The sequence below is a fragment of the Pleurodeles waltl genome, chromosome 10 (genome assembly GCF_031143425.1).
Source record: "Pleurodeles waltl isolate 20211129_DDA chromosome 10, aPleWal1.hap1.20221129, whole genome shotgun sequence".
NCBI lineage: Eukaryota > Metazoa > Chordata > Amphibia > Caudata > Salamandridae > Pleurodeles > Pleurodeles waltl.
In genome coordinates this window covers 46789774-46815882 of record NC_090449.1, presented here as the reverse complement: position 1 = coordinate 46815882, position 26109 = coordinate 46789774, and the positions used below count along the sequence as shown (strand labels likewise).

At 43.4% G+C, this 26109-nt stretch overlaps 1 protein-coding gene across 1 annotated transcript in view; it reads right to left on the bottom strand.

Moving 5' to 3' along the window:
• Positions 1 to 6183: 6183 nt before the first annotated feature.
• Positions 6184 to 26109, bottom strand: part of LOC138262356 (extracellular calcium-sensing receptor-like) — a 36115-nt gene continuing 16189 nt past the window's right edge. The window contains exons 5-6 of the mRNA XM_069212254.1: positions 19211 to 19334; positions 6184 to 7111 (exon numbers count right to left, since the gene is read on the bottom strand). Coding sequence (XP_069068355.1) covers positions 6192 to 7111; positions 19211 to 19334 — 1044 coding nt within the window. The 3' untranslated portion in view covers positions 6184 to 6191. The remainder of the gene's footprint in view (positions 7112 to 19210; positions 19335 to 26109) is intronic.

Genomic DNA, 26109 nt, shown 5'->3' with positions numbered 1-26109 from the left:
TTCGACGCTAAACTAACGCCAACTAACGCCATATTTATACTATGGCGTTAGAGGCGAATAGCGCCAAAGTTCCCGGAATGTGCGTCATTTTTTAGCGTGAACCCCTTCCTTGCGTTAATGATATGCAAGGGAGGCGTTCCCGTCTAAAAAATGACTCCCAGGCCTTTACGTGGTATTTATACTCCCGGGCAAAAGAGACGCCCGGGAGTGGGCGTGGCTAAAAACGGCGCATTTGCGCCGCTTTTTAACGCCTGGGTCAGGCATGGCGTTAAGGGACAAGTGGGCTCAAAATGAGCCCAGAGTGCCCTCCCCTGCTCCCAGGGACCCCCCCTGCCACCCTTGGCCACCCCAGGAGGACACCCAAGGCTGGAGGGACCCACCCCAGGGACATTCAGGTAAGTATTTTTTTATTTTTTTTTTATAATTTTTTTTGGCATAGGGGGGCCTGATTTGTGCCCCCCTACATGCCACAATGCCCAATGGCCATGCCCAGGGGACAGAAGTCCCCTGGGCATGGCCATTGGGCAAGGGGGCATGACTCCTATCTTTACAATGATAGGAGTCATGTTGATGGGGGATGGGCGTCGAAAATAAATGGCGCAAGTCGGGTTACGACGATTTTTTCGACGTAACCTGACTTGCCCCATTTTAAGACGCCCATGCGCCATTTTCCCCCTACGCCGGCGCTGCCTGGTGTACGTGGTTTTTCTCGCGCACACCAGGCAGCGCCGGTCTGCTTGCGCCGGCTAACGCCATTCAATAAATACGGCGCCCGCATGGCGCTTCAGAATGGCGTTAGCTGGCGCAAAACTTTTTGACGCTAAACTGCGTTAGCGCAGTTTAGCGTCAAAAAGTATAAATATGGGCCTAGGTTCATGGTCTACAAATACCAACATATGGGTGTGTCAAATATGTGAAATTTGATTTCATGTAATTACACAAAATTAAAAAAATAGTATGCAAAATTGTGTATAATTACACAAAACGCAAAGCTGGAATTTGGCGCTTGATGGCCAGAAGGACGAATAGTGCACAAAATTGAAAGAAACACAAATAAATTAGCTCATGTTTTTTTGCTCGCATTGTTCCCCTCAATTCATAGAATTTTTTTACTGCGAATGGCGCGTAATTACATGAGGTAGACTAATAGTGTAATTTAGAGAATTTTGCATAACAAGACCAATGCAAGTGTATGCTTGATTATACCATTGAAGAGAAAATTCCGTCCAGGCATATAACACTTGTATATTTACTCCATCCTTTTATTGATGTTGACTGGCGATATGTTGTTGATGATCTTATCTCCAGTGACTGACTTCTGATCAAGTATGCATGAATTTTCTTTTCACTACTATGGCCTAGAATTGAGCACGGTGTCTTAAGTATCAATCTGTGGCAAAACATTCCTTTAGGCAACTTAGCAAAGTGTAAGCGGTCATAGAGGGCCATAATGAACTAAAGAGTCTGCCTAATCATTACTTTTGCAGACATAATCACTCCCATGAAGGTGGCACAATGGCTTGACTCATTGCTAAGATGCGGTATTAGATCAGATACAATCAATGTGACCAGGGCGAGGCATTTCAACAAAAACAGCAAATGACACTCATCTGCACCACTATCAGGAGAGAGAACACTGCCAGAGGCATAGGAAAATCCCATAATATGTGAGATCATACTTAGAGTTGGTTTAGTGAGCAGCAGTGGGGTGTCCTTGGTTGGGAAGATCACCCATGGAGAGGTAAAGCACAACACGCCTACAGTGCTCAGACCAGTTTCACCGAATGTACTGCTCTTTTGACCTTTCATCCTGTCATCAGAACGTGCAAAATTACTTTATTGTATTCTGTATTCTGTATTCTGTATTCTGTATGAACGAAATCACCTCCTTTGAGGTTTTAGAATCTTCAATTTTATATATTCATGAGTCTCCTTTGTATATGATATTCATCGTTCACCAAAGATTTCAGGACAGGAAATCGCTATTTTCAAGCATTAATATGATTATCTACTGAATGAACTGCTTTGAGCATTAAACAATCCAACATGTAATAAACAAATCAAAAGGAACAGTACTCAGCATCACTGAATGTTTGGGTATCAAGAAACATACCAATCAATGACTACCAATTATTCCTAAATCCCTATATCTTCAGTTTGAGCTACCTGTCTCAACAAGTTGCAAACCAGCAAGTTGTTGTGGTCAAAAGCAGTATCAGTAGCATGCATGTCAAATGCATACTTATGAATGCAATTTGCCAAAAATATGTCTACTTGTTTCATGCTTCCAATAAAATGCATATTTGACCTCCTTTGTTAAATGATGACACCTCATTTTAATAATGACCCCCATAAGACATTAATAATGTGCAGATTGGGTCATCAAACCTGATGTACTACTAGCCCGTACACCCATCTACTACCACACTATTACAATGTAAAATGCACGGGGAAATGTTCCCCAGAAACTATGGTGAAGGACAGTAAGGGTACAGATGGGGGCACATTCTGCAGGAACAGTTTTCAATAGGTAGCGCAACTGTTTTGTCTCGGAGATGGAGGTGAAGTAATACACTGGATAGTTTTTAGAATGAACAGGTTAGCACAATGGATTAAAATGAACAGGACTCCAAAAGTGTTCTTACCTTGCTGTTTGGCTGTGTTGACCTGTAAGCAATCCCCACTTTGATTGTTTTTGCAAATACACAAGAAACTCAAGTAGAGGGATTGTTTGCTACCATCAGCATCCTCTCAAAAGTCCTTCCAATGCTACACACTCTACGGAAAGTCATCAAAGTTTCTGCTCACATTTATCTTTGTGCGGGTTCCTATGCTAAAAATGTCTACGCCCGGATAGTACTTAACTTGTTGATGGCCATGACATCATTTATAATGAGCTGAAGAAGATCAGACTTATTAAAATTGTGCTTGTACTGCCTTCATTTTGACCAAGTGAAAGAGCGTTTATCCTTCTCCTTTTATCCTAAGTAGAGAACCTTGGTTTCAAAACAAACTATAAACTTACCTTTGACTTTGGATAAAGATTATATCCATGTCTTGCTGGAAATGGGTCACAAAAGTATATATATTTAAGCAGGGTTGATTTTGCATGCTTCCCTGTAGTATAATATAAAACTACTCTTTACGTGGTTTCCAAATATCTTCAACCCATTTAGATTGATTATATTGTTACATTTTAGTTACTCTTTTTAATGTAGTAAATAATCTCCCTTTCGCTGGTTGTCGATTAAATCCAAATCTTATGCATTTCTTTTAAAGTCAGCAATGACTGACTTCCTCGATTTCTACAGTAAACATAGGTGTCATATTGAAAAAATCAATCTATTCACCTAGGCCAGTATAACTTTTTACTGTATCTTGAATTAAGGAATGGAGTGGCAATTGATAGAGTGGAAGAGCCTTCTTTATTCTTGGTCTCCCACTGTGAAGCGTGCCACTCTTAGGTCCTCATAAAATTTCCAGGGTCATTCAGAAAGAAAGTCCTGACTTTTCTCCTGCAGGCTTATTATACAGATGGAAGAAATTTGCAACTTCTTGGAATTCACAAAGAATTCTAGGGGTATTCCTTGGATGCCATGACATTATCAAATGTATGTAAGTCCTCACAGACATCACCAATGATTATTTAAATAATGTCCCAAGATTTAATTTCCCATAGTGTAAAGATAATTAATGAATCAGGGCATTTGCAATGAATACTTGATCCTTTTTGGTTTCTCCACAGAGATAATGTGTTTCCAATGGAGTAAACCCTTCCACAATACTTCCACCCAGTTTTAGGGCATGCCTTCCCTCATAAATGTTTTCTTCTTTACTTTGTGGGAGCAATTCAGCATCTACCTCAGAATCAAGAACCTACCTGAAAAAAGATCATTTACGGGTGCAAATTCACATTTGAAGCATGATTTAGGTGTTGACGGACAGGTTACTCCATCACAACGGTGACTGATATCCCGTCTGCCACATCTAAATTCCATAGGTTTTAATGGGATTTAGATTTCAATGGACAGGATATCCGTCACCGTTGTGATAGAGTAACCCGTCCTCTAATCTCCAAATTCAGCCCTTAGGGGGTCATTCCGACCCTGGCGGGCCGGGGTTGGAGGATGCACCGCCAACAGGCTGGCGGTGCATCAAGGGCAATTCTGACCGCGGCGGTAAAGCCGCGGTCAGAAAAGGGAAACCGGTGGTTTCCCGCCGGTTTTCCCCTGCCCCTGTGAATCCTCCACGGCGGCGCTGCAAGCAGCGCCGCCATGGGGATTCCGACCCCCTTCCCGCCAGCCTGGTTCTGCCGGTTTTCACCGCCAGAACCAGGCTGGCGGGAACAGGTGTCGTGGGGCCCCCTAACAGGGCCCCACATTGATTTTCAGTGTCTGCCTAGCAGACACTGAAAATCGCGACGGGTGCTACTGCACCCGTCGCACACCAGCAACTCCGCCGGCTCCATTCGGAGCCGGCTTCCTCGTTGCTGGTGCTTTCCCGCTGGGCGGGCGGGCGGCCTTTTGGCGGTCGCCCGCCCGCCCAGCGGGAAAGTCAGAATTACTGCGGCGGTCATTTGACCGCGCTGCGGTATTCTGGCGGGGGAACTTTGGCGGGCGGCCTCCGCCGCCCGCCGAAGTTAGAATGACCCCCTTAGTCTCTTGTTATTATGAATTTGCACATGTAAGTAATGATGTTTGCACCTCTGTCAATTAGGTAAACACATACATTTGTGAATGTAAATACTAGGGGCCAGATTTAATAAAAAGTGGCACAGCACGGTGCTGGGCTCAGATTGGCAGCGCCGTACTGCATCACTTTAGAAACGCAGGGATGCACCATATTCACTAGAATACAGTGCACCGCTGTGTTTTCCCTGTGCTGGCACTAAATTGAGCTGCCTAGCACCAATGCAGGCATCCTTGCACCATCGCGCAATGATGTCTGTGTTGAGGGGTTTGATTGTTTATGAGTGGGACGGTGTACCCTCCTGCACATAAACAATCACTAATGACGATTTGGCACTTCTGTGTGTGCTGCAGAATGCAGCACACACTGAATGCCAAAGTGTCATTTTGAAATGATTGTTTATGTGCAGGAAGTGACACCTTCCCACACATAAACAATCATTTCTGGCATTTTGTTCTTTCTATGCGTTCTGCAGAATGCAGCACACATAGAAAAAGCAAAATATGAGGAGGAATAACAGCATTCCTCCTCGTTGCACTTTGTTAATTCCACCCTGAGGTTGGCGTTATATTGTAGAGCTGCCTCAGGTTTACGAAAACTCGTAAATCTGAGGCAGTGTCAAAATGCGATGTGTGTTGCTGTGGCATGCCCCTTCCATGCTAAGGGCTGCGTGTGCCGGGGCCCTATTTATAAGGTGTAAATACGGTGCAGGGCATTGCGCCACCAGAGCATCACGAAAAGTGTGGTAGTGCTAGGGGCTCTTAAATATGCCCCTAGGTTTTTAGCTAAGACCTTAAGATGTATTTTGTTCTCAGTATTTCAATTTAGGTATTTTAGCCATCTCCTTGAATGTTCATTTCATTTTAGTATTGCACCAAGCAGTTTTTGGTATGAAAGCATTATATTAAAAATTTAGTGCATACACATATACATATGTACTTACATAAATATCAGACCTATACACGTATTATTTAAAGATAAGATTGATAGAGCACTGCTCAGGAGATGATGATACAGGTTAGTTTGCAATTTGTTGAAACAAAAAAGACCTTGAACATCATATCAAAAAGGCATTAATGCTAATATTATCTGCCTAAACAAAGTAAGTTAAGAAGGTTTGAAGCACAGTCAAATAGAAAATACTAATTTGAGCAAGAATTGGCTCAGATAAGGAAACACCAATACTAGACATATTCAGAAGGTGGCTTATCATATTGTTTTGGTATGGAATGTATCCCTACATATTTACCATTTTATGGGCTTCTATAATAACTATAGTCAATAAATAAAAAGATAGATATTAAACATGTTAAAAATTTTACTTGATTTTAAAAAGGGCCAGAAAATGCCAATATATTGTTCAAGGAGAGTAAGGAACAAATAGGTGGAAATAAGTGGAGAAAATAGAGATTGAAAGGCCTCATTGTCTCAGTGCCACCAAGTTTAAAATAAACTCAAAGCCATCTCTCGGGTCCCAGCTCTTCTCCATGTAAGCAAGATAGTTAGGCAGTTCTGCTGGTCATTGTGGACTTTCTTGCAAAAAATTCCCTTGTATTCATCTCCGGTCTCAGGAATATAATGTAGACCTTGGGGGCATAGATACAATACAGAAGGCCAGCTCCAGAAGACAAGATTGCAAAAATCTCTACCGCTACCAGGTATTTTCCCTTTGTGCTAAGATAGGCTGGGATAAAAGAGAGCCAGACACTGACAAATACAATCATGCTAAAGGTAATGAACTTGGCTTCATTGAAGCTGTCTGGCAAATTTCGTGACAGGAAAGCAACCCCAAAACTTATGCATGCCAATAAGCCCAAGTAGGCCAACATGCAATAGAACATGGAGATGGAACCCTCATTGCATTCAGCTCCAATCTTCCAGTAGGTGGCATTGTTGTTTAGTTCTGGGAATGGAGGGGAAGTGAGCAGCCAGATGACTCCAATAGCTATTTCTATAAATGAACACAGCAGCACAATGGAGGAGGATGTCCTGGAGCCAATCCATCTTCTTAAGTTGCTGTTTGGCTGGGTGGCCCTAAAGGCAATCACCACTGTTATTGTTTTGGCCAAGACACAAGATATCGCAAGTGAGAAGGATATGCCGAAGATTACCTGACGAAACATGCAGGTCACTTTCCTTGGCTGGCCAATGAAAACTAAAGAGCAGAGAAAGCACAGCATGAGAGCAACAAGAAGAATGTAACTGAGCTGGAGGTTGTTGGCTCGCACAACTGGGGTGTGCCGGTATCTTATGAAAATACAGAAAGTTCCAGTGGCATTAAAGAAGAGAAATAAGGAGAGCAAAGAAAAGATGAAACCTAATGGTTCTCCATATGATAGGAATTCAATTTCCTTTGGTAAGCAGCTATCTTTTTCATTATTCGACAATTGGTCTTCTGGGCATTTCACACAGTAAATGGAATCTGAGGAAAAAGAACAGTAGATTTGAATTAGGAACAAATTAGCCAATTTCAGAACTAGTGTAGATAACGGTAGAGATTTAAAAGTATTTTCTTCAGTACACATTCCTAAAGATTTTATACCTACTTAGTAGTTTTTATATCACCTTTCAAAGATATGCCTTTAGGGTACTGTCTACTATCATGTGATCAAGATAAGTAGATGTGTACTTTACAACAGTAAATCTATGCTTCCATAGATCTATATATACCATGAAATTATCTTGATAGTTTCTTGTGAATTCCATATGAAAGAAACATAATATTATGACATACATTCATTGTAAACCTTAATCCCTTGGGTGCTAAGGACATGCTGGTCAGGTCCTCAGCGCCGGTGCTCAGGTGCTAAGGACATGTCCAACATGTTCTAGCCCCCACCTGCAGTGGAGGAGTTGGTGTTCCTTTTGTCACCGGGACCAACCAGGGATGGCAGATTAAGCACTTCTGCTGCCACCCCAACCCCTCCCCCAGCGATCTCATGACATCAGAACATGCATGGAACACCAACATCATATACTGGTGGTAAGGATGCGCTGGAAGCCATTTGCTTCCAGCACGTCAAGGTAGGAGGCTGTTCAGGTAAGTCTTCTTAACTGGGGGAAGATCAGCAGCAGGAGAGACACCAGGGGAAAGGAGACAGTTTTTCCTTTCCCTCTCTAAGGTGCATTCCTGCTGTGGGACCGCAGGTAGGACTTCAATTGTGCTGCTGGAACGCACCACTAGACAGCAGGGAAGCTATTTTACATGGTGGGACTGGCTTATTTGGCAGGGATTGCTCCCTGTTTGTAACAGACTATCTTTATGCTGTTTTCTGCCAAACCCCACCACCACCGGAGCCAATCAGCCATTTTTTAAGCCAATCTGCCCTCTGGGGGTAGTGGAAAAACACTAGCGACAAGACATTTTTTTTATGTGTATGGGGAGCAACCTCTTGGGCAAGGGTCACTCCCTGTTTATGAGAGACCATCATTTATCTGGTTTCCGATACTGGGGGCAGATTGGACATTTCTGTGTGCCAATTTGCCCCCTGGGAAGTCGAAAGCAATGAAAGTGTTATGGAGCTTCATGGTGGTGTCTGAGTGGTGTTTGGCTGGTGGTGTGTGTGAGTGTCGCTCTGTGTCAAATGGTTTTTGGCTGTCAGTGTGTGTGTAGTGACCAACAGAAAGTTACTATACACACACCGCACCAAAATCTCCACTTCACACATTCCACCAGCTTCCAGGCAACGTGATTGTTGTGTCCGAGCTGGCATCTGGCTGGTGGTGTGCGTGGCTGTCTCCCAGATGGCAGTGTGTGCAATCTGGCATTTGGCTGGTGGTGTGTGTGTAGTGACTTGCTGCTGATCACTACACACACATTTCCAGCCAAACACCAGTCCAATCACTCCACAAGCTTCCAGGTGAGTTGATTGCTCTGTGGGTCCTTTGGGCTTATGAAGAGGATGGGCCATTCAATGGTGCTATTTGTTGATTTGAGTGTTGTAATGTGCTAGGCCCATGGCTGGCAGTGTGAATTGTTTTGTGTGTGTGATGCACAAAAGGTCTGTGAAAGGCCTGTAAAGTGATTGGTGCCTTTTCCTGGCTTTACAGCTCACTAGTTGTGAGTCACTGGTTTAGTGTTGTATAATTATCTTATTAACAATGATATTTAAGTATTCGTTTTTATAAAATCTTTTCATTATAAGATTTACATTTTGGACTTTTCACTCACCACTGTGCCAAATCCAACCAGTATGTGTGTGTACTTGAGTAGTAGATGGGTGTGGAGTAATATTTGTCTTTTCTGTCTTTCTCTGCCAGGGTGTACATTGTTTCTAGGGAAAATCTACAAACCCCAGATATTTTCATAAACTAGACAACAAGGCGACTCCAGAGTGGCTTACGTGGATCCCACATTTCGTACTGAGGAGACCCTTTAATCCTCAAACATAGGCTAAAAAATATCTTTTTATCATATTTCTGTGACTCAAAATACTGGAATCTGGGGGTTGCCACACATTTCCCACTACCCAGAGTTCCTACTTGTCTCCTGATAAAAATGATATCTCACCTGTGTGGGTGGGCCTAGAATCTGCAAATAGGCAGAGTCCAATCAACAAAAAAAGCAGCTGCAGTTTTTTGGTCTGGGTTCGGAGACCTCCCAGGAAAACCTATCAAACCCAGGCATGGAAACTAGACATCCAGGGGAATACAAGGTGGTGTTCCTATCATGGATCCCACAAACATTTAATACCCATAATTTCCTGCAAACCTCAAAATATGCTTAAAATCTTTCTTTTTCTTAGCATTTCTGTGAAATATTCTTACAGAATGTGAAAAAATCCACATAGTTCCTGCCACCCAGAATTCCCCCACTTCTCCTGAAAAACAAATGCTGTCCCACTTGTCTGGCTGGGCTTAGTGACAGGAACAAATCAAACTAACACTAATGGGAGTCCTCGCAAAGGGACACTTTTTGACCTTGATTTTAGCTGTTCCTGTGACGGGCATTAGGCCCAGCCACACAAGTGGGGCAGTGTTTTTATTGGTATAAGTGGAAAAATGCTTGATGTGATAAATTTTGTGGATTACTGCTGATTCAGGAAGTTTACATCTCAGGAACGCAAGGAAAATACACAATATGAGGCAAACTTTGAGGATTGCAGGGCATTGTTGGTGAACACATTAGTGGGACCCATGTAAGGCACACCACCCTAGACTCCCCTGAGTGTCTAGTTTTCAGAAATGTCTGGGTTTGGAAGGTTTCTCTAGGTGGGTGTTGATCCCCCGCCAAAAAGTTGCTGTTACCCCCCATTGCCAAATCAGATAATTTTTGTGACAGGAAATATTGCTGTCTCCATATTCTATTTTGGGGCATTTCTTGTTGTGGGCACTTGGTCTACCCGTCTACCCACACAAGCGGGGTACCATTTTATTGTGATACTTGGTGGAATAGTATGTGGTAGGTTGCAAAAAATGATCAGTTTTCAATGGATAAATGTGATGTGTTCATGTTGAGTTTTGGGGCCTTTTCTGTTGCAGGTACTTGCCCTAACCACACAAGTGCTGTACTTTTTTTTATCAGGAGCCTTGCAGGAATAGTAGGTGTTAGGAAATTAGCTTCTCCCTGCAGATTCTAGAACTTTCTATCACAGAAATTTCAGGAGCCTCACGAGTTACTCCATACTTGATTCCGCTAGGTGTCTAGTTTTCAAAAATGTACATGTTTGCTTGGTTTGTTTATGTGCTGGCTGACCTAGGGCCCCAAATCAAAAGCTAGGCACATTGTAAATAAAGGGTCAATTTACAGTGGAAAAATGTGGTATGTCTTTGTTGGGTTTTGGGACTTTTCTTGTCGCGGGTGCTAGCACTGCCTACACAAGTGAAGTACCATTTATATTGGGACATTTGGGGGAATGGTAGGTGGTAGGAAGTTAGGTTCTCCCTGCAGATTCCAGAACTTTCTATCACAGAAATTTGTGGAAAATGTTTTTTTAGTCAAAGTTTGAGGTTTGCAATAGCTTCTGGGTAAAAAAAACTTGGCCAGAGCCACACAAGTCATCCCACCTTAGATTCCCCTAGGTGTCTTGTTTTCACAAATGTACAGGTTTGCTAATTTCTTGAGGTGCCGGCTGACATAGGGCCCAAAATCCACAGATAGGCATATTGCAATGAAAGGGTCAGTTTTCAATGGAAAAATGTGATGTCTCCATGTTATGTTTTGAGTCCTTTCCTGTTGCGGGCACTAGCCCTACTCACACACGTGAGGTACCATTTATTTTGGGACCCCAGGGGGAATGCAGAGAGGTAGAAAGTTTGTGGCTCTACACAGATTCCAAAAGTTATCCTCACTGTAATGTGCAGAAAAGGTGTGTTTTAGTCAAACTTCAAGGTTTGCTTGGGCTTCTGCGTAGGAAAACCTGGTGGGAGCAAACACACTGTGCCACACTATGACTTTTTTTTAGTTTTAGAAAAGTTACAGGTTTGCTAGATTTCCCTAAGTGCCAGCTGACCTAGTGCCCAAAATCCATAGCTAGACAAATTTCAAAAAGAGACATTTTGCAGTGGAAAAATGTAATGTGCCCATGTTGCATTTTGGGGGCTTTTCTTATTGCCTGTATTAGCCTTATCCAAGCAAGTGAGGTACCATTTATATTGGGGGACTTTGGGAAATGGTAGGTTGTAGTTGCTCCCTGCAGAATCCAGAACTTTCCATCACAGAAATGTGAGGTAAATGTGGGTTTTTAGTCAAACTTTGAGGGCCTTCTTCGGATGGCGGTGTTGGTGGTTTTACCGCCGCTTTAACACAGTCCGCTAGGGTTGTAATGACCCCCTTAGTTTCTTAAAAAAAAAACCTTAAAGGATCTACACAAATTACCCTTTGCTGAACCCAAAGTTCTGTCCATTTTTCAGAAATCTATACCCTTCAATGATCATCCATGAGTTTTACACTGATTTCCACCACAAATTAGAAGTAGGCTTATACGTTTTACATGTCCTGGTAGTGAAAACCCACCAAAGTCATTTTTCACTGCTGCGAAGCCTGCTCCTCTCATTGGCCAGCATTGGAAATTCACTTATATGCTTTTAAGGGGTAATTTCTGATCTGAGAGAAATAGACTTGTCATGTTTGGTATTGTTGGAATGGTAATGAGAAATCCTACTTACTGGTGAAGTTGGATTCAACCTTACTATTTCAGAAATGCCACTTTTAGAAAGTAGGCATTTCTCTGCACTTACTGCCATTTGTGAATTACAGACTGTCTCCAATCCATGTCTGGTCTGTGCTGGTTGACAGCAACCCTTGAGCAATCCACACAGACAGCCTTGAACACAGGACACTGAGCTGCATCTGCATTCATCTGCAAACGGATGGGCTTCCCTGGGCAGAAGGGTGGAGGGGCCCTCTCTTACAGTTCAAAGGCCAGGGGCCTGCCCTCACACAAAAGACTGATAAACCACCACAGGGCTCCTGGCAGACAAGGCTGGGTTGAAAGGGGACCTTGTGTCCTTCCAAACCACTCTTTGCAGTTTTCTCCACTTCAAAGACACTTTTGATATATATACTGGGTCTGAGACCCCACCAAATCAGACACTTCTGGACCTACAACTGGACTCTGTCAGAGGGACTGCCTGGCTGCCCAAAGGACTCATCTGGACTGCTTTGCTGGAAGGACTGCTGGCCTGCTTTTGACCTGCTCCCTTCTGACCCCTAACTCTGCTGGAAGGACTAGGACTTTCTCCTCAAGGGTTCTCCAAGGGCTTGGATGGAGATTGCCTCTTGTTTTGAGGTTTCAGGGCTACAAAAGACTAAATCAAAGAGAAAGAAATTCAGTGTGTTGGAAAATTGACACAACACCTGAAAATCAACGCAATGCCTGTCGGATTGACCCAGCTCCTGCTTTGCGGCTGAAAAATCATATCATCGCCTGCCAGATCAATGCATCGCCTGTTGTCTTTAATCGGCGCATTCTGGGTTTTCCACTCATCGTTCCTGGATGTCAAAATATCCTTGCATCTCAGTGAGGAACCAAGGTTGCGATCCTGGCAACCGACGCATCGCCTTGCAGCGTCGAAAGAAATGGTGCATCTCCTTTGCCGTGCCGCAGAAATTGATGCATCGCTTTACTTTTTGATGCATCTCATCCTCTGAGGCATCTTTGATTTCTAATTTTTGACATATCCCAGATACTGTGTGTTTAAAGGATACAACCACTGATTCTTAAGGATTGAGACATTTAAACCTTTAAAAGGTGATATCTTGACTTGTGCATTTTGTGTTTTTTGTTGTTTTGGTCTTATTTTATTCAGATAAATATCTATTTTTCTAAACTGGTATGGAGTACATTTTGTGATGTTTTCACTGTGTTACTGCATGAGTTATGTTACTGTATGAGTTATTGCACAAATACTTTACACATTGCCTTCTAAGTTAAGTCTGCCTGCTGTGTGCAAAGCTATCCGAGGGTGAATGCAGTATAATTTAGGTTGTGTTGTGACTTACCCTATCTAGAACTGTGGGCCCATACTTGGACAGGGTGCATACCTCTGCCAACTGAGACCCAATTTCTAACATTGGTGGCAGAGGTGGGTTAGGACTTGTGTTTCTGCAGTGCCGTGCAATAGCCACATGTACACTACCTACCCACATTTAATGACCATTTTGATTTATTTTTATTTTTATGCAATTTTTTCCTGCTTCACATTTTAAATTCATCTTATACATCCTGTCTCTGTCTGGTTCTGTTAGTGGAGCCATGGAGTTTGAGCTGGTTAAGCTGGATGATTACAGTGCTAGACAGTTGAAAAGCTTCTGCAAAGGAATGGGGGTACCTACCCAAGGAGCCACCAAGAAGGTGGAGTTCCAAAAAGTGCAGAGGGGCTGAGCAGAGTCCCGTACCCTGGATGTTGGAGGAGCCTGTGACTGGCTCTTCTGAGGAGCTACCTGCAGCAGTGGAGGGGGACACCCCTGAACTTGTGCTTCCAGGGAGGGCAGGAAGCAGTGTATCAAATCACGGCCTGAGCACAAAGGAAATGAGAGACAAGTGAGAATTTCAGCTGCATTTAGCAAGATTAAAAATAGAGGCTGAGAGGGAAGCCAAGCAAGCTGAAAGAGCCGAAAGAGAGGCTGAAAGAGTGTTAGCAGAAAAGAAATTATGTCTGGCTCATGAACAGAATCTTAAAGAGCTGGAACTCAAGGTCAGACAGGTGGATTCCAGCAATGATAGTGGCATCATATGTACAGTACCTGATGGGGACAAGAAGGTTTGTATACCAAAGAACTTGGTGCCCAGTTTTGTGGTGGGAGATGACATTGATAAGTAGTTTTGTGCTTACGAAGTTGCACTGAGGGTACATGAGATCCTGAAGAGAACTGGTGGGATGGTCCTTTGGAAAGACATGCCAACACTTGGGAGGAACACACTTCTAACGCTAGAGGCTGGGGACCAAAGACAAGCCCATGAAAGCCATTTTGACTGCCAAATTTGGACTGACCCCTGAGAAGAATCGTCAAAGATTCAGGGACAGTAACAAGCTCCTCAACCAATCCAGGGATGATGTCATTGATTACTCGAATAAGGCACTGAATGGCTCAGTGCAGGGCAGCAAAATCAGTGATTATATTGGGTTGTACAATTTAATCCTGAGAGAGCACCTGTTCAGTATTTGTTTTACAGAGTTGAATTGTGAATACTGGATTTTTGTCCTTTTGGTCCTATTTTATTCTGGTAAACATTATCTATTTTTCTAAACTGGTGTGGAGAACTTTTCGTGGTGTTTTCAATGTTTTTCTGTATGAGTTACTGCACAGATATTTTAAACATTGCCTTCTTAGTTAAGCCTGCCTGCTCTGTGCCAAGTTACCAGAGGGTGAGCACAGGATAATGTAGGTTGTATTGTTCCTTACTCCCACTAGGATTGTGGTCTCTACAGGGTGCAAACCACAACAATGCAATTTTTAGAAAAAGAACCAGACACTTTTTGCAGAGCACTTTTTTGTGGCTACATTTTTGCTGATTTGGGTCCACTTGGAATCCCAGGGATGTTGGAAAAAAGCATGCAATTTGGCATGGATACCTTATGTGTAAAACAAGGTTATCAAGGCCTAAACATGAACTACCTCAATTAGCCATAAAGGGCTTATCATTCTAGGGGGAGAAGGCTTAGCAGCCAAGGGGTTAAACAATTTACAGATTACTTTTCACAGCCACTGTTTCAAGTGTTTGTGGGACATCACAAGCTCTAGCATGAAACCTTAAAAAGAGTGCAACTGCCACGTCTTTCATGTGTCTCTATGCCATGTTACTCCACCAAAGATTAAAAAATCTGAATATATAACATGAAATCAGTTTCACTCTTTTTATTCCCCTTGCACCATAGTACTCCTACCACACCACTGCTACCACCACTACTATTAAAGTTTGCAGTGCAACTTTCATTTACACCACCATCATTTTCTTGTGTAAATTCAGCCAGAACAGGATATCAAGAATTACCAAGGTCTATCTGCAATGAATGCTTTGAGTAGGTAAAAGTTTGAGAATTACTGGTGAAAGATCCATTAATTACTTTTCCATCCGACATGATGCCACTCATCAGAAGAAGAGAAAGAGGATGTCTTATGTTCTTAATGGAAGCGATCAAATCAGCAACCTTCTGTGACCAATAAACCAATATGGCTACTTGCTTGAATACCATACTCCCTTCTAGATGGATCCATCCCTCATTTTCAGCTTGGTATGCACCATGTCAGGAAATAAATGACCTTCCAGGTTTCAAAAACAGAACAAATGTGCAATATAGGGGTCAAACTGACTCTATTTGGTGGTGGTGTGACCAGCCCTTTGTCTAACATGGGCAGGGCAGTTCTAGACTACTAGAGGGTATTTTGGACAACTGCTCATTCACGCAGCACCCAGCATTGTTCCACATGTTGTGACTTACAAAAAGCATAGCTAAAGAGGTGAAGACCAGTTTGCAACATGCCCACTACTGTGCAACACTTGAAAGTTGAAAAACTGGGAGTTGTGGCTTCCAGGAGAAGTCCTTCCCTGCTCGGAAAGCAAAGGACAGTTCTCTCCATATTCAAAACGTCTATACAGGGTTATGAGCTCAAGTTTCACTAGAGTGAAGCAATTGTGTTTCATCCTAGACCAGGGACAGTCCAGAAAAAGCTCAGGTTAAGGATTGTGTCATTGTGCAGCTCTCTGGATCCTATAAAATGGTTCAAGGAATTTGAGCTCGATTATTATTGGTTAATTTCTAGATGTCTCCATGTAAATTGTGGTCTATTTTCATTCCCTTGGCTCACTTCACAACTCTTTTATTGTTTTTTTTGTAGATGAAGAAAGTGTTGGGTGCCTCAGGATTTGAGGGTGGTACTTCAAAAACATCACCCAGTTTCTTGGGATGCTATTGGCAGTGACAGGGCAACTGTAGGGGAAATAAAGGTTACAATATATAATTGTAGAAATGAACATCTAAGAGGCAATATTAATGCAGAATAATTATGTTCTAAGACTGATTCTCTTGACACATACATGTCAATGATGAAAATATGGTTCATTGTGGTAGAGGAACATGAGGGAGAATGCTGGCATTTTGGGAAATGTTAAATAAATGAAATGATCTGGAAGATCAGGAAATAGGCAAGTGAAGGTTGAGGGCAGAAGGTCAGGAGAGGGCAGGGCAAGTAGAACAGAGTATATAGGATTGGGCAGAAGGAATAAAGGAAACTAGTGACAGGTTGAGGAAAGGTTATAGAAAATCGCAAGAAAATCAGCTGAAATACACTTCGAGTATAGGGTTGAGGACTACTAGAGGGAGGAAGAGCATTGGGTGGATATGCTCAGGAGTCAGTGAGGGTGCATTAGGCTGACTTGTTAATAATTTCGTAAATGCACCTTGATGCTTTAGCGGAATTGTGTACATTTGGGACCAAAGCTGCAGAGCTGCTTTGTGTGAAAGGGAGATGGCAGCACGACTGAGATATGTTGCTGTTTCTCTCTCCTCCTGTTCCTGCTCTCTTCAAGCCAGATGTTCAACACCAACATATCCTTGAGCCACAGTGTGTAATGTCTAGCATAGGGTTTGTACTGGAAGCATACAGTTTCAGTTCAAAATACTGTTTACAGCCCTTTACAACATAACACACGTGCAATGTTGGAATAGTTACGAGAAATTAGAACATTTCTCCTTTTTAACACCGGCCTCGAAGAGCCCTTACTTTTTGGCCTAACGCTATGAATATGTCTTGGGGCAGACTGTTCTGGGATGGTTTTCATGGTAGAAATACCATAAAATCCTCAGGCAGATCAAACAGTGATTAATAAAATCATTCATTGGCATAGGAATTTCTTCAGTGGTAGAGTATAATATGCAAAGATGTTCTGGAAGCCAGATAATGCAAGACAGGCAGAAAGAGAATATTGAATTGTATCGAAATTCTCTCTATATTATCGAGAATATGCCTGACATTTTGTCTCCTGAAGCCAGTTAATCCTACCAGAAAAATGAGGATATTTTGCCATTTCTTCAAAGTTTAAACAGAAGATACAACTCAAGGAATTCTTTCACTTCTTGATCTGATAGTCTGCACAATGATTGCTCTCTTCCCTTGGTAGGCGTAACCCTTGGCATCTTGTCGATGGCCTGAGGGTCATGGTGCATCTCACTTAAGTAGTGGTACCATATTTTCTTAATCCATGCTTTCAGTTCGTAGCTCTATATTTCAAGGGTTTCATCTGATTTTTTTAAATGTTTTTTATGTGGCCCACCTGATACTGGGGAGTAGCTTCTCTTACCTCAATATAACTTGCCTTCATCATTTGTGGCTGGGCAATGAGCGGAACAGTGGAGTGATGGTGTATATATGTCCACAGCTCTGTTGCCCAGTGCACTGGGAGGTGGAATACTGGAGCTAATTTTTGGCAAGACTTTTTTTTTTATAACAATTATTTGACACATGTTCTTTTTTAATATTAGTACCTAATGCAATTGTCATTGAAGTGTCCACAATAAAATGTTTTTATAAAAAGGCATGACAGTATCACAGAAGCCCTGGCAGTAGCATATGTTGGAACAATACAGACTAAGTGCAAATATTTCTGATTAAATAAATTGAGGATTCCAAAGTATATAAAAGGAATTGGATAAACCCTTTAATAACATTACGAAATTTCATAACAGAGCCTAGGATTTATAAATAAACAGCTGGGAGCTAAATATTCAAAATGACTATGAATGTGGACAGTTCTGACGTTATAGTGAAACGTCTGGAATTACAACCCTTTTACTTTCCAATTGTATCCTTTTCCTTTTCAGTAAAATCATGGCATGAGATAAAGAAAAGGGAAATATCATTTTGTGGAGAGAGGAATGGATACCTTTGGGCTTAGCACGCACAAGGAAAAGAGATACACGTGTGGGCAAAACTGAAGTGTATGGGACCTCAGGTTCGAACAATAATTGAATGATTTTAGGAAGTGGATTGACTGACTGAGATGCAAGTCTGTGGCTGACACATGGCTTGGATAAAACGAAAAGTTGTCATGGAAAGAGGAAACTTTTACAAAGAAGCGAGTTTTATGAGATGTCTTCATTTAATGGCCATTGAATTATGACTAATGACACAAATGTTCTAAAGACAGAAATTGATCTACCGACTTTCTGGAGGAAGAGTGGCTTTTTTCTACCCAGGTGAAAGAATGACCTGTTCGTACCCAGGACAAACAAGTTACTTTGAAACAAGAAAAAAAAGTAATTCTAGTCTTCGTGTAAATAGGTTGACCAAGTTTGTCAGGAGTTGTGCATGTAGGACTTAAAGCTAAAACCCTTTCCACATGGGTGTTGTTTTATAGCTTAAAATAGTGAAATTGGTAAACGAGTGTTTCATAACATGCTAATTAAATGTGGGAATGTGCTACCTGTGTTGCACGAATGCCCAGGGATCATGCCAATTCAGACAGAAATTTGCATGCTGAAGATAAAATGAGCCTTCAAATTCAGAGGTGCACTTTAGTCGGCAGGTGCATGTCTATGGGTTCAGAAATTCATGTAATAGGTGTCTTAAAAGGTCTGCAGGAATTCAGTAGGGAGCTTAAAACCTAGCTCTTCAACTCAGACTCCACACTGTGAGCACATATATACCCTCATGGGTGATATGTCTCGCTCTACAAGTCAACTGATTGATTGATTAACAGGAGAGACGGCTTCAGCTAAGGGTAATTCCCAAAGGGAACATAAGAACACCTCTGTACATCATGTTGGCGTGTGAATCCTGTACATTCAGGAGGACTAGTAATAAGACATGGACTCATTCTAAAGTGAAACACAACAGAAAGACACTTGGCTTGCCAGGATTGGGGTTCTGGCTAAAGCCTGTGGATTTATAAGGGGTGCTCTACGTTTAAGCACTTCCATAGGATTCACTCATTATCCCAGCCTATTCCATTATAGATCCCATCGGATTCTGTTGTTGAGGGCTCTGGCCAGATGCATCAGATTCAGTGCCTTCACAAATGAATCTTTCATACCACTCCATCGCTTTATTATCTTAAGATGGAAAATTAGCAAATCCCACCTGTTTGGTTGTTGATGCTTCCATCAGGACAAGGCACACAGGAGAAACAGCAACGAGGACGTCCTTCAATCAATGATTTTCTGTATCCTGGAGCACAGCTTTTACTACAGACTGACAAAGGGACCTAGAAGAGGGGGTGGTGAAAAAATTATTGATGTTTTACATTGGTATCATAATGTGGCAGAATATTTGGCACAACAGTCATTACGTATTTCAATGGAAGCAACAGGAATTCATTTCTTTTTTTATAAATCATCCTTTATACCAACTTGCTGCCAGGTAGAAAACAGCGCTGCCAAAAAACAGCATCAGCAAAGCTAATAGGTCTCAGCTATTAAATGCCTGGCTACTGCATTTGCCAATTCTTTTTGCCAATCGTTTGCAGACATAGGCATCAAGGTGCATGTGCACACGGTCATCAATGTCGCCATGGTTTTTTTTGTGAAAGTAAACCAATTTCAAGATGGCTTCTGATGTGCATCCGTGCCTCGTGAAGCATGTGCATATATGTTGTTACTCAGGAGGTTCACCACTAACTTTCTCACATTGGAGACGGCCATGTTTGCACGGTATATTAAAATACAACAATAGTGGAAAACAAGAGTGCATGATGCCAAAAAAAGGAATGAAGCAGCCGTGTATAAGAAGGTAGCTGTTGTGCCACCATAAGTTTAAATAAATAAACAAGTAAATACAAGTTTTCAAAAGTCAAGCAGGATGGAAACAGGTAAGGGGCATCGGAGAGTGGGGTATGTGAAAAGAACTAGAGGAGAAGGAGGAAAAAGGAAGTGTGAGAGAAAGCACTGCATGGAGTGCTGAACACCAAACAAAAAAGGCTCTACTGAAGTTTGTAGTGTGAAGATACAACTCATCCAGTCAGAGTACCGTGAGGCCGAAGTGCCCCTGGGTTGTATGATGGAACCACGCATGCAGCAACCACGCATGCCTGAACAACTCGGTCGGATCAACGACTGCGTTGTTTCTATGCATACATTTACCACGCATGCCTTTACAATGATTTTTAGTTGTAAAGACATGCCTAGTAAAGGCATGTGTAGAAACGGCATGCATGGTTGTCGCATGCCACCCCCCACCCTTAAAAACTACCCCCACCCACCCTGAGCCCTAAAACCGACCCCCACCCCCACCCCCAAAAATAAAAAACCCAACCCCAAAAAACAAAATTACCCCGACCCCCACCCCTAAGAACAGAAGTACCCAGACCCCCACCTTTAAAAACTACCCCGATACCCTCCACCCACCCATAAGCCCTAAAACCAACCCCCACCCCAACCCCTGAAAACAAAATTACCGCGACCCCCCACCCCTGCCTCTAAAAACCCAACCCCCATGCCTGCCCTGAACACAAAAATACCCCAACATCCCACGCCTGACCCTGAAACCCCGACCTCCCACCCGCCCTAAATATGAAATCATCCCGATCCCCACCCCTAAAAATCCCCCTGCCTTAAATACAAAATTATCCCAGCCCCCACCCCTAATAACCCCCACCCACCTAAATACAAAATTGCCCCAACACTCCTCCCCTGCCCCTAAAAACCCGACCCCCCAAGCTGCCCTGAATACAAAATTACCCCATTCCCCCACTCCTGCCCCTAAAAACCCAACCCCCCCACCCACCCTGAATACAAAATGACCCCAAACCCCACCCCCCCTAAAAACCCGACCCTCCCACCCACCCTAAATACAAAATTACCCCGACCCCCCCATAAAAACACACCCGCCCTAAATACAGAATTATCCTGAACCCTCCCACCCCCAATTACCTGCCTCCCACCCTCCCTAAATACAAAATTACCCCTGCCCCCATGACCACACCTAAAAACTAAACCCCCACCCCGTAAATACAAAATTACCCCAACCCCCACCTCTAAAAACACACCCCCCCACCTGCCCTGAAAACATAATTTTCCCAACCCTCCAATACAAACTCACCCGACCCCCCACCTGACCCCAAAATCCCGACCCCTCACTCGCCCCAAATACAAAATTATCCTGACCCCCGCCCTTAAAAACTCAAACCCCTATCCCCCTAAATACAAAATAACCCCAAAACAAAATAATCCCGACCCCCACCCCTGCCCTAAAAACCATAGTACCGATCCCCCCACACCCCTTAAAAAAAATTAAAAACCTAACCAACCCAACCCCTTCACCCCGCCTCACCCCTAAAAGCTACCCCCAACCCTGCCCCAGTCCCACTTACCTGACCGTGTCCTCTCCCAAGGAATCTTCCTTTTTCTCTGTCTTAACCACACATGTGCATTGTGCAGCAATGCGTGGTTAAGGCAGAGAAAAAGGCCTGCCTGTTCAGGCAAGCATAGTTCCACTTGCATGAACAACGCAGGTGTGGTTCTGGATGAGTTGTTCCGGATTTTTCCCGTGCCCCTGGCTAAGGCAAAAAGTAGAATATGGAAAAAAGTCATTGACTCAATTGCAGACAACTGAGATTGAAAGTTAAACTATCCAATCATGACCCAAATCCCTCTTTTTGTACATGTTATATATTTGAATTAATTCCAACAACTAGTCTCCATACAGACAGTTAATGCTGTCTGTAGCAGCGATTTAAAATAGAAACAAGGAAGGAGTCATTTGTGAATCTTGCTTTCAGTTGCCTGCAGGTCAGCAAGTATTGTGGGTGAAACATTTATTGGAGAGTACATTATATCCTGGATGCCAAACCAGTGAATGCTAGCAAGGTTGACGCAGCATTTCATATTTCATTGGACAGTCAGTAGACTACTCATGCTAGTGGGAGGTATTTTCAGCATGTGATATGTGTAAATCACAGCTGAGAACGCAAGCCATTCTTGAGCTGCACACTGTGTCACTGTGTTACACAGCCGGGTTGGCAAAACTGCAGTCTCCAGTGCACTGTCTGAGCAGCAGACCAAGTTCCTCAGACCAATCCTGGCACTGCTCTCATGCTAGCTAGAGCATGAGAGCAGTGTCAGGATTGCATGGGGAGCCTGTGCTGGTGTCCCAAGGACTGCTGTGACACCAGAAGAGCAGAGGAGCAAGGCGGCAGACAGCAGCAGCAGGACAGGTAAGGTTTTTTAAAATATATTTTTGATTCATTTCATCCTGTCAACCTCATCCCCTATCTCTCCTTGAGATTGGCAGCCGCTGCCACTAGTAAAATAGCACTGCTCCTATGTAAAACACCAGCCAGCCCAAAACTGTGGCAGAGACTGAGTCTAAACTTAGTGTTCGCAGCACTTGATTTATGTTATACATCCCTCTAGGTAAATATACTTGACAACCATAATTGCAGTGCAGTGTCTAGTGAGAGTCTGAAGTGAGCTGCGAATGGGCTGAAAAATGCTCAGGGCCTGGCAAGAAGACAATCTTGAGAGCTGAACATCATCTTTCTGAAAAGGCAAACGATTACAATAATATCATCCTTAAATCAGGAAGCAGTGCCCATTCCTGCTCTTGAGCTACTACTGAAGGGTATTTTTACAAGAGCCGTGCATCATGTTTGCATCACACAAAGTGGTAGATACATGAAGCAAGGATCTAAGTCAGATTTATGAATCCATGCAAAGCCATTTTGCGTGTCTTTGAGTGGCCTCTTAAATCTGGTTCGCGCAACGCAGCGTAAGTGACTGCGTTGCCCTACTCTGCCCTGGGTAGGCATTCCATGAGCACTGCGGTGGATGATACCATGCAACTCTGAATTTTGATGCATCCACAGATTTACAAGCCTTGTAAACCTGGGCCACACCAGAATCTTATACCCGCCCCCCCAGGGGAGGTGGGACGGAGAGAAATATTACTTCTTCTCCTCATTATTTTCTTTTTCTACGTGTACTGCATACTGCAGCACACGTAGAAAAAGGAAAAAGCCTCCCAGGACTGTTTTATGCAGGGAGATGCCTCTTCCCACACAAATACAATCCTGCATGCAGTGCAGGCACCGTGCACCATGGTGAAAGGGTGCCTGCATTGGTGGTAGGCATCACATTGTGTGCCAGACCAGGAGAAAATGGTAGGGATGCGCTGCATGCCTTCAATACTGCACCTTCCTGCAATTTCCCAGAGACGCATTACAGCACAGCAAGGTGACTTGCTGCACTGCATTGTGTCACTTTCCCATAAATATGGGCCCGAGAGTTTTAGGTGGCCGTAAGCATTTGCAGGGCTTTGACGGACGTCCTCAGCATGCAACAGAATTTCTGCTATCCTATAGATTCCTGGCATTATTTCTGAGAAAACTTTCATTTATTTATCTATTTATATTTTTGTACAGCAAAATCTGTAAGTATATGACTTTTTGGAAAGGTGCAAGCAGCTTCGGAGTGTCGTACAAAGTAGTAACAGGTTCTTTTAAGAAGATGAGGGAGTTTACATCTAGCCAATGGATGGTGTTAGACTTGGCATCCTTGGCGTGGTCCCCCCAAAATTTTTGCCTTGGTTTCCTAGGTTGTTGATGTGTGCTGGACTCTGTTTTTGCTGTTTTTGGATACACTCAGCACTTTACCACTGCTATGTATAATTGGCTTTCCATGATTGGCATATTTGATTTACTAGTAAGTCCCTAGTACAGTGCACTAGAAGTGCCCAGGGCCTGTAAATCAAATGCTACTAGTGGGCCTGCAGCACTGATTGTGCCACACACAAGCAGCCCTGTGAACATGGCTCAGGCCTGCCACTGCAGTGTCTGTATGTTCAGTTTAAAACTCCCAATTCAACTTGGCAAATGTACCTACTTGCCAGGCCTAAACCTTCCCTGTTTATACATGTCAGGCTCCCCAAAGGTAGGCCCTAGGTAGCCCCATGGGTAGGTGCAGTGTATGTTAAAGGTGGGACATGTGCTTATGTGTTTCTACATGTCCTCACAGTGAAATACTGCAAATTCGTTTTTCACTGTTGCAAGGCCTATCTCTCTCATAGTTTAACATGGGGGCTGTCTTTAAATATTATTAAAGCACAGATTCCATTTGGGAGCAGATAGACATGTGGAGTTTGGGGTCTCTGAACTCACAATTTAAAAATACATCTTTTAGTGAAGTTGGTTTATAGATTATGTGTTTGAAAATGTCACTTTTAGAAAGTAGACATTTTCTTGCTTAAACCATTCTGTAACTCTGCTTGTTTGTGGATTCCCTGTCTGGGTCAGTGTGACAGTTGGGATGTTGACACCTCTCCTCTAGACAGTGACACGAAGGGAGCTGGGGTGTAGCCTCCATATCCTGATGGGCCATCTGGGCTGAGGGGAGGGGAGAAGTGGTCACTTACACCTGAAAGGGCTGTGCCTGCCCTCACACAATGCAGTCCTCATACCCTTGATGTGCATCTATGGCATGGCCTGGGCAAGGCAGGATCTTACAAACAAGGGAGACTTCTCTTTGAAGTTTGCCTACTTCAAAGGCAGAAAGGAGTGTAAGAAGAGCACCCAAAACCCCTGAAAATCAGATTTCTTCAAGATCACGTCTGGATTCGAGAGGAGCCTCTACCAAGGAGAAGAACTGAAGAGCTGCAGAGAAGTGCTGCCCCTGCCTGTGACTGTGTTTTGTTGGGCTATCCTGCAGTTGCTGCTTCTGCCTGTGAAAGGGGGCAAACAATAGACTTTGCTGTGCATTCCTGCTTGAAGAAGAATCTCCAAGGGCTTGAACTGAGCTTGCCTCCTGTTGTTGAAGTCTCAGAGCCATCAAAGACTTCCCCTGCCAGCACCTGGACTCTCTGCTGAGACGCCTGCCCTGCCAAATGGTGCTCTATCCAGTCCCTGGGCCCTTGAGAGGTGAAGCTGGCAACCAAGAACTGAAAATCCATGCACAGACCGTTATGCGGGGACATTTTTGATGCACCTCCGTGTTGCGGACGATAAAACGACATGCCGCCGGCTTCGTGGCTGAAATCAGCACTCCGTCTGCATCGCAGCTGGAAGATTCATGCAACGCGGCTGGAGAAACAATGCAAACCCCACGTAGCGTGGTTTTGTGATACCGTGTGACCAGATTTTCAACGCAACTTCACTGGGCGCGGAAAAACAATGCAAAGCCTGTCCGGACCCGAGGTGCCAAGAATAAACGAAGCACGCCGACCGACCGGAGGAGGAACGACGCACGTTCTCTCTTGAGGGTGAGAAATCAATGCATCGCTGGCCTCTTCCGATGCACGTTCGTCCGTGCAGATTTATTTTGATGCTACCCAGGTACTTTTGTATGCTAACAACGTTCTCACTGTTTTCTAAAGGATTTAAGGCTCTTGTGCTTTTTAAAATTCATATCTTAACTTGTGTATGTTGGATTTTTGTTGTTTTGGTCTTGTTTTATTTAGATAAATATTTCCTATTTTCTAAACCTGTGTGGTGTCATTTTGTAGTGTTTCCACTGAGTTACTGTGTGTGTTGGTACAAATACTTTACACATTGCTTCTGAAGTTAAGTTTGCCTGCTCATGCCAAGCCACCAAGGGGGTGAGTGGGGGTTAACTGAGGGTGATTCTCCTTTACCCGGACTAGGGTGAGGGTCCTTGCTTGGACAGAGAGTAACCTGACTGCCAACCAAAGACCCCATTTCTAACATATGGGTTCGGTGACGTTCAATAAGTCACAGGTGGTACCCAAAGAGATTCAGGTTCGGAGAGTTAAAAGCCTATCAAGCGGCAGCTAGCTGTTTCAACGGGTAAAACATTAAGGAAGGCCCCGGACAGTTAAATGAATTGCGTGTAATATTGACCTGTGTAGTTGATAAGAGGCAGAGACAGGTGAAATAAGGAATGAAAAGGGAAGGTGTCAGTGAAATTCAAAAAAATCCAGAAGTCTCAGATTAGGATTAAGGCGTTAATCAGGTGGCACATGAATCTAAGAACATCATGTTTCCATACTGATGAGGAGCAACTTCACAAAGACTATCACTCGCCTTCCTGTCA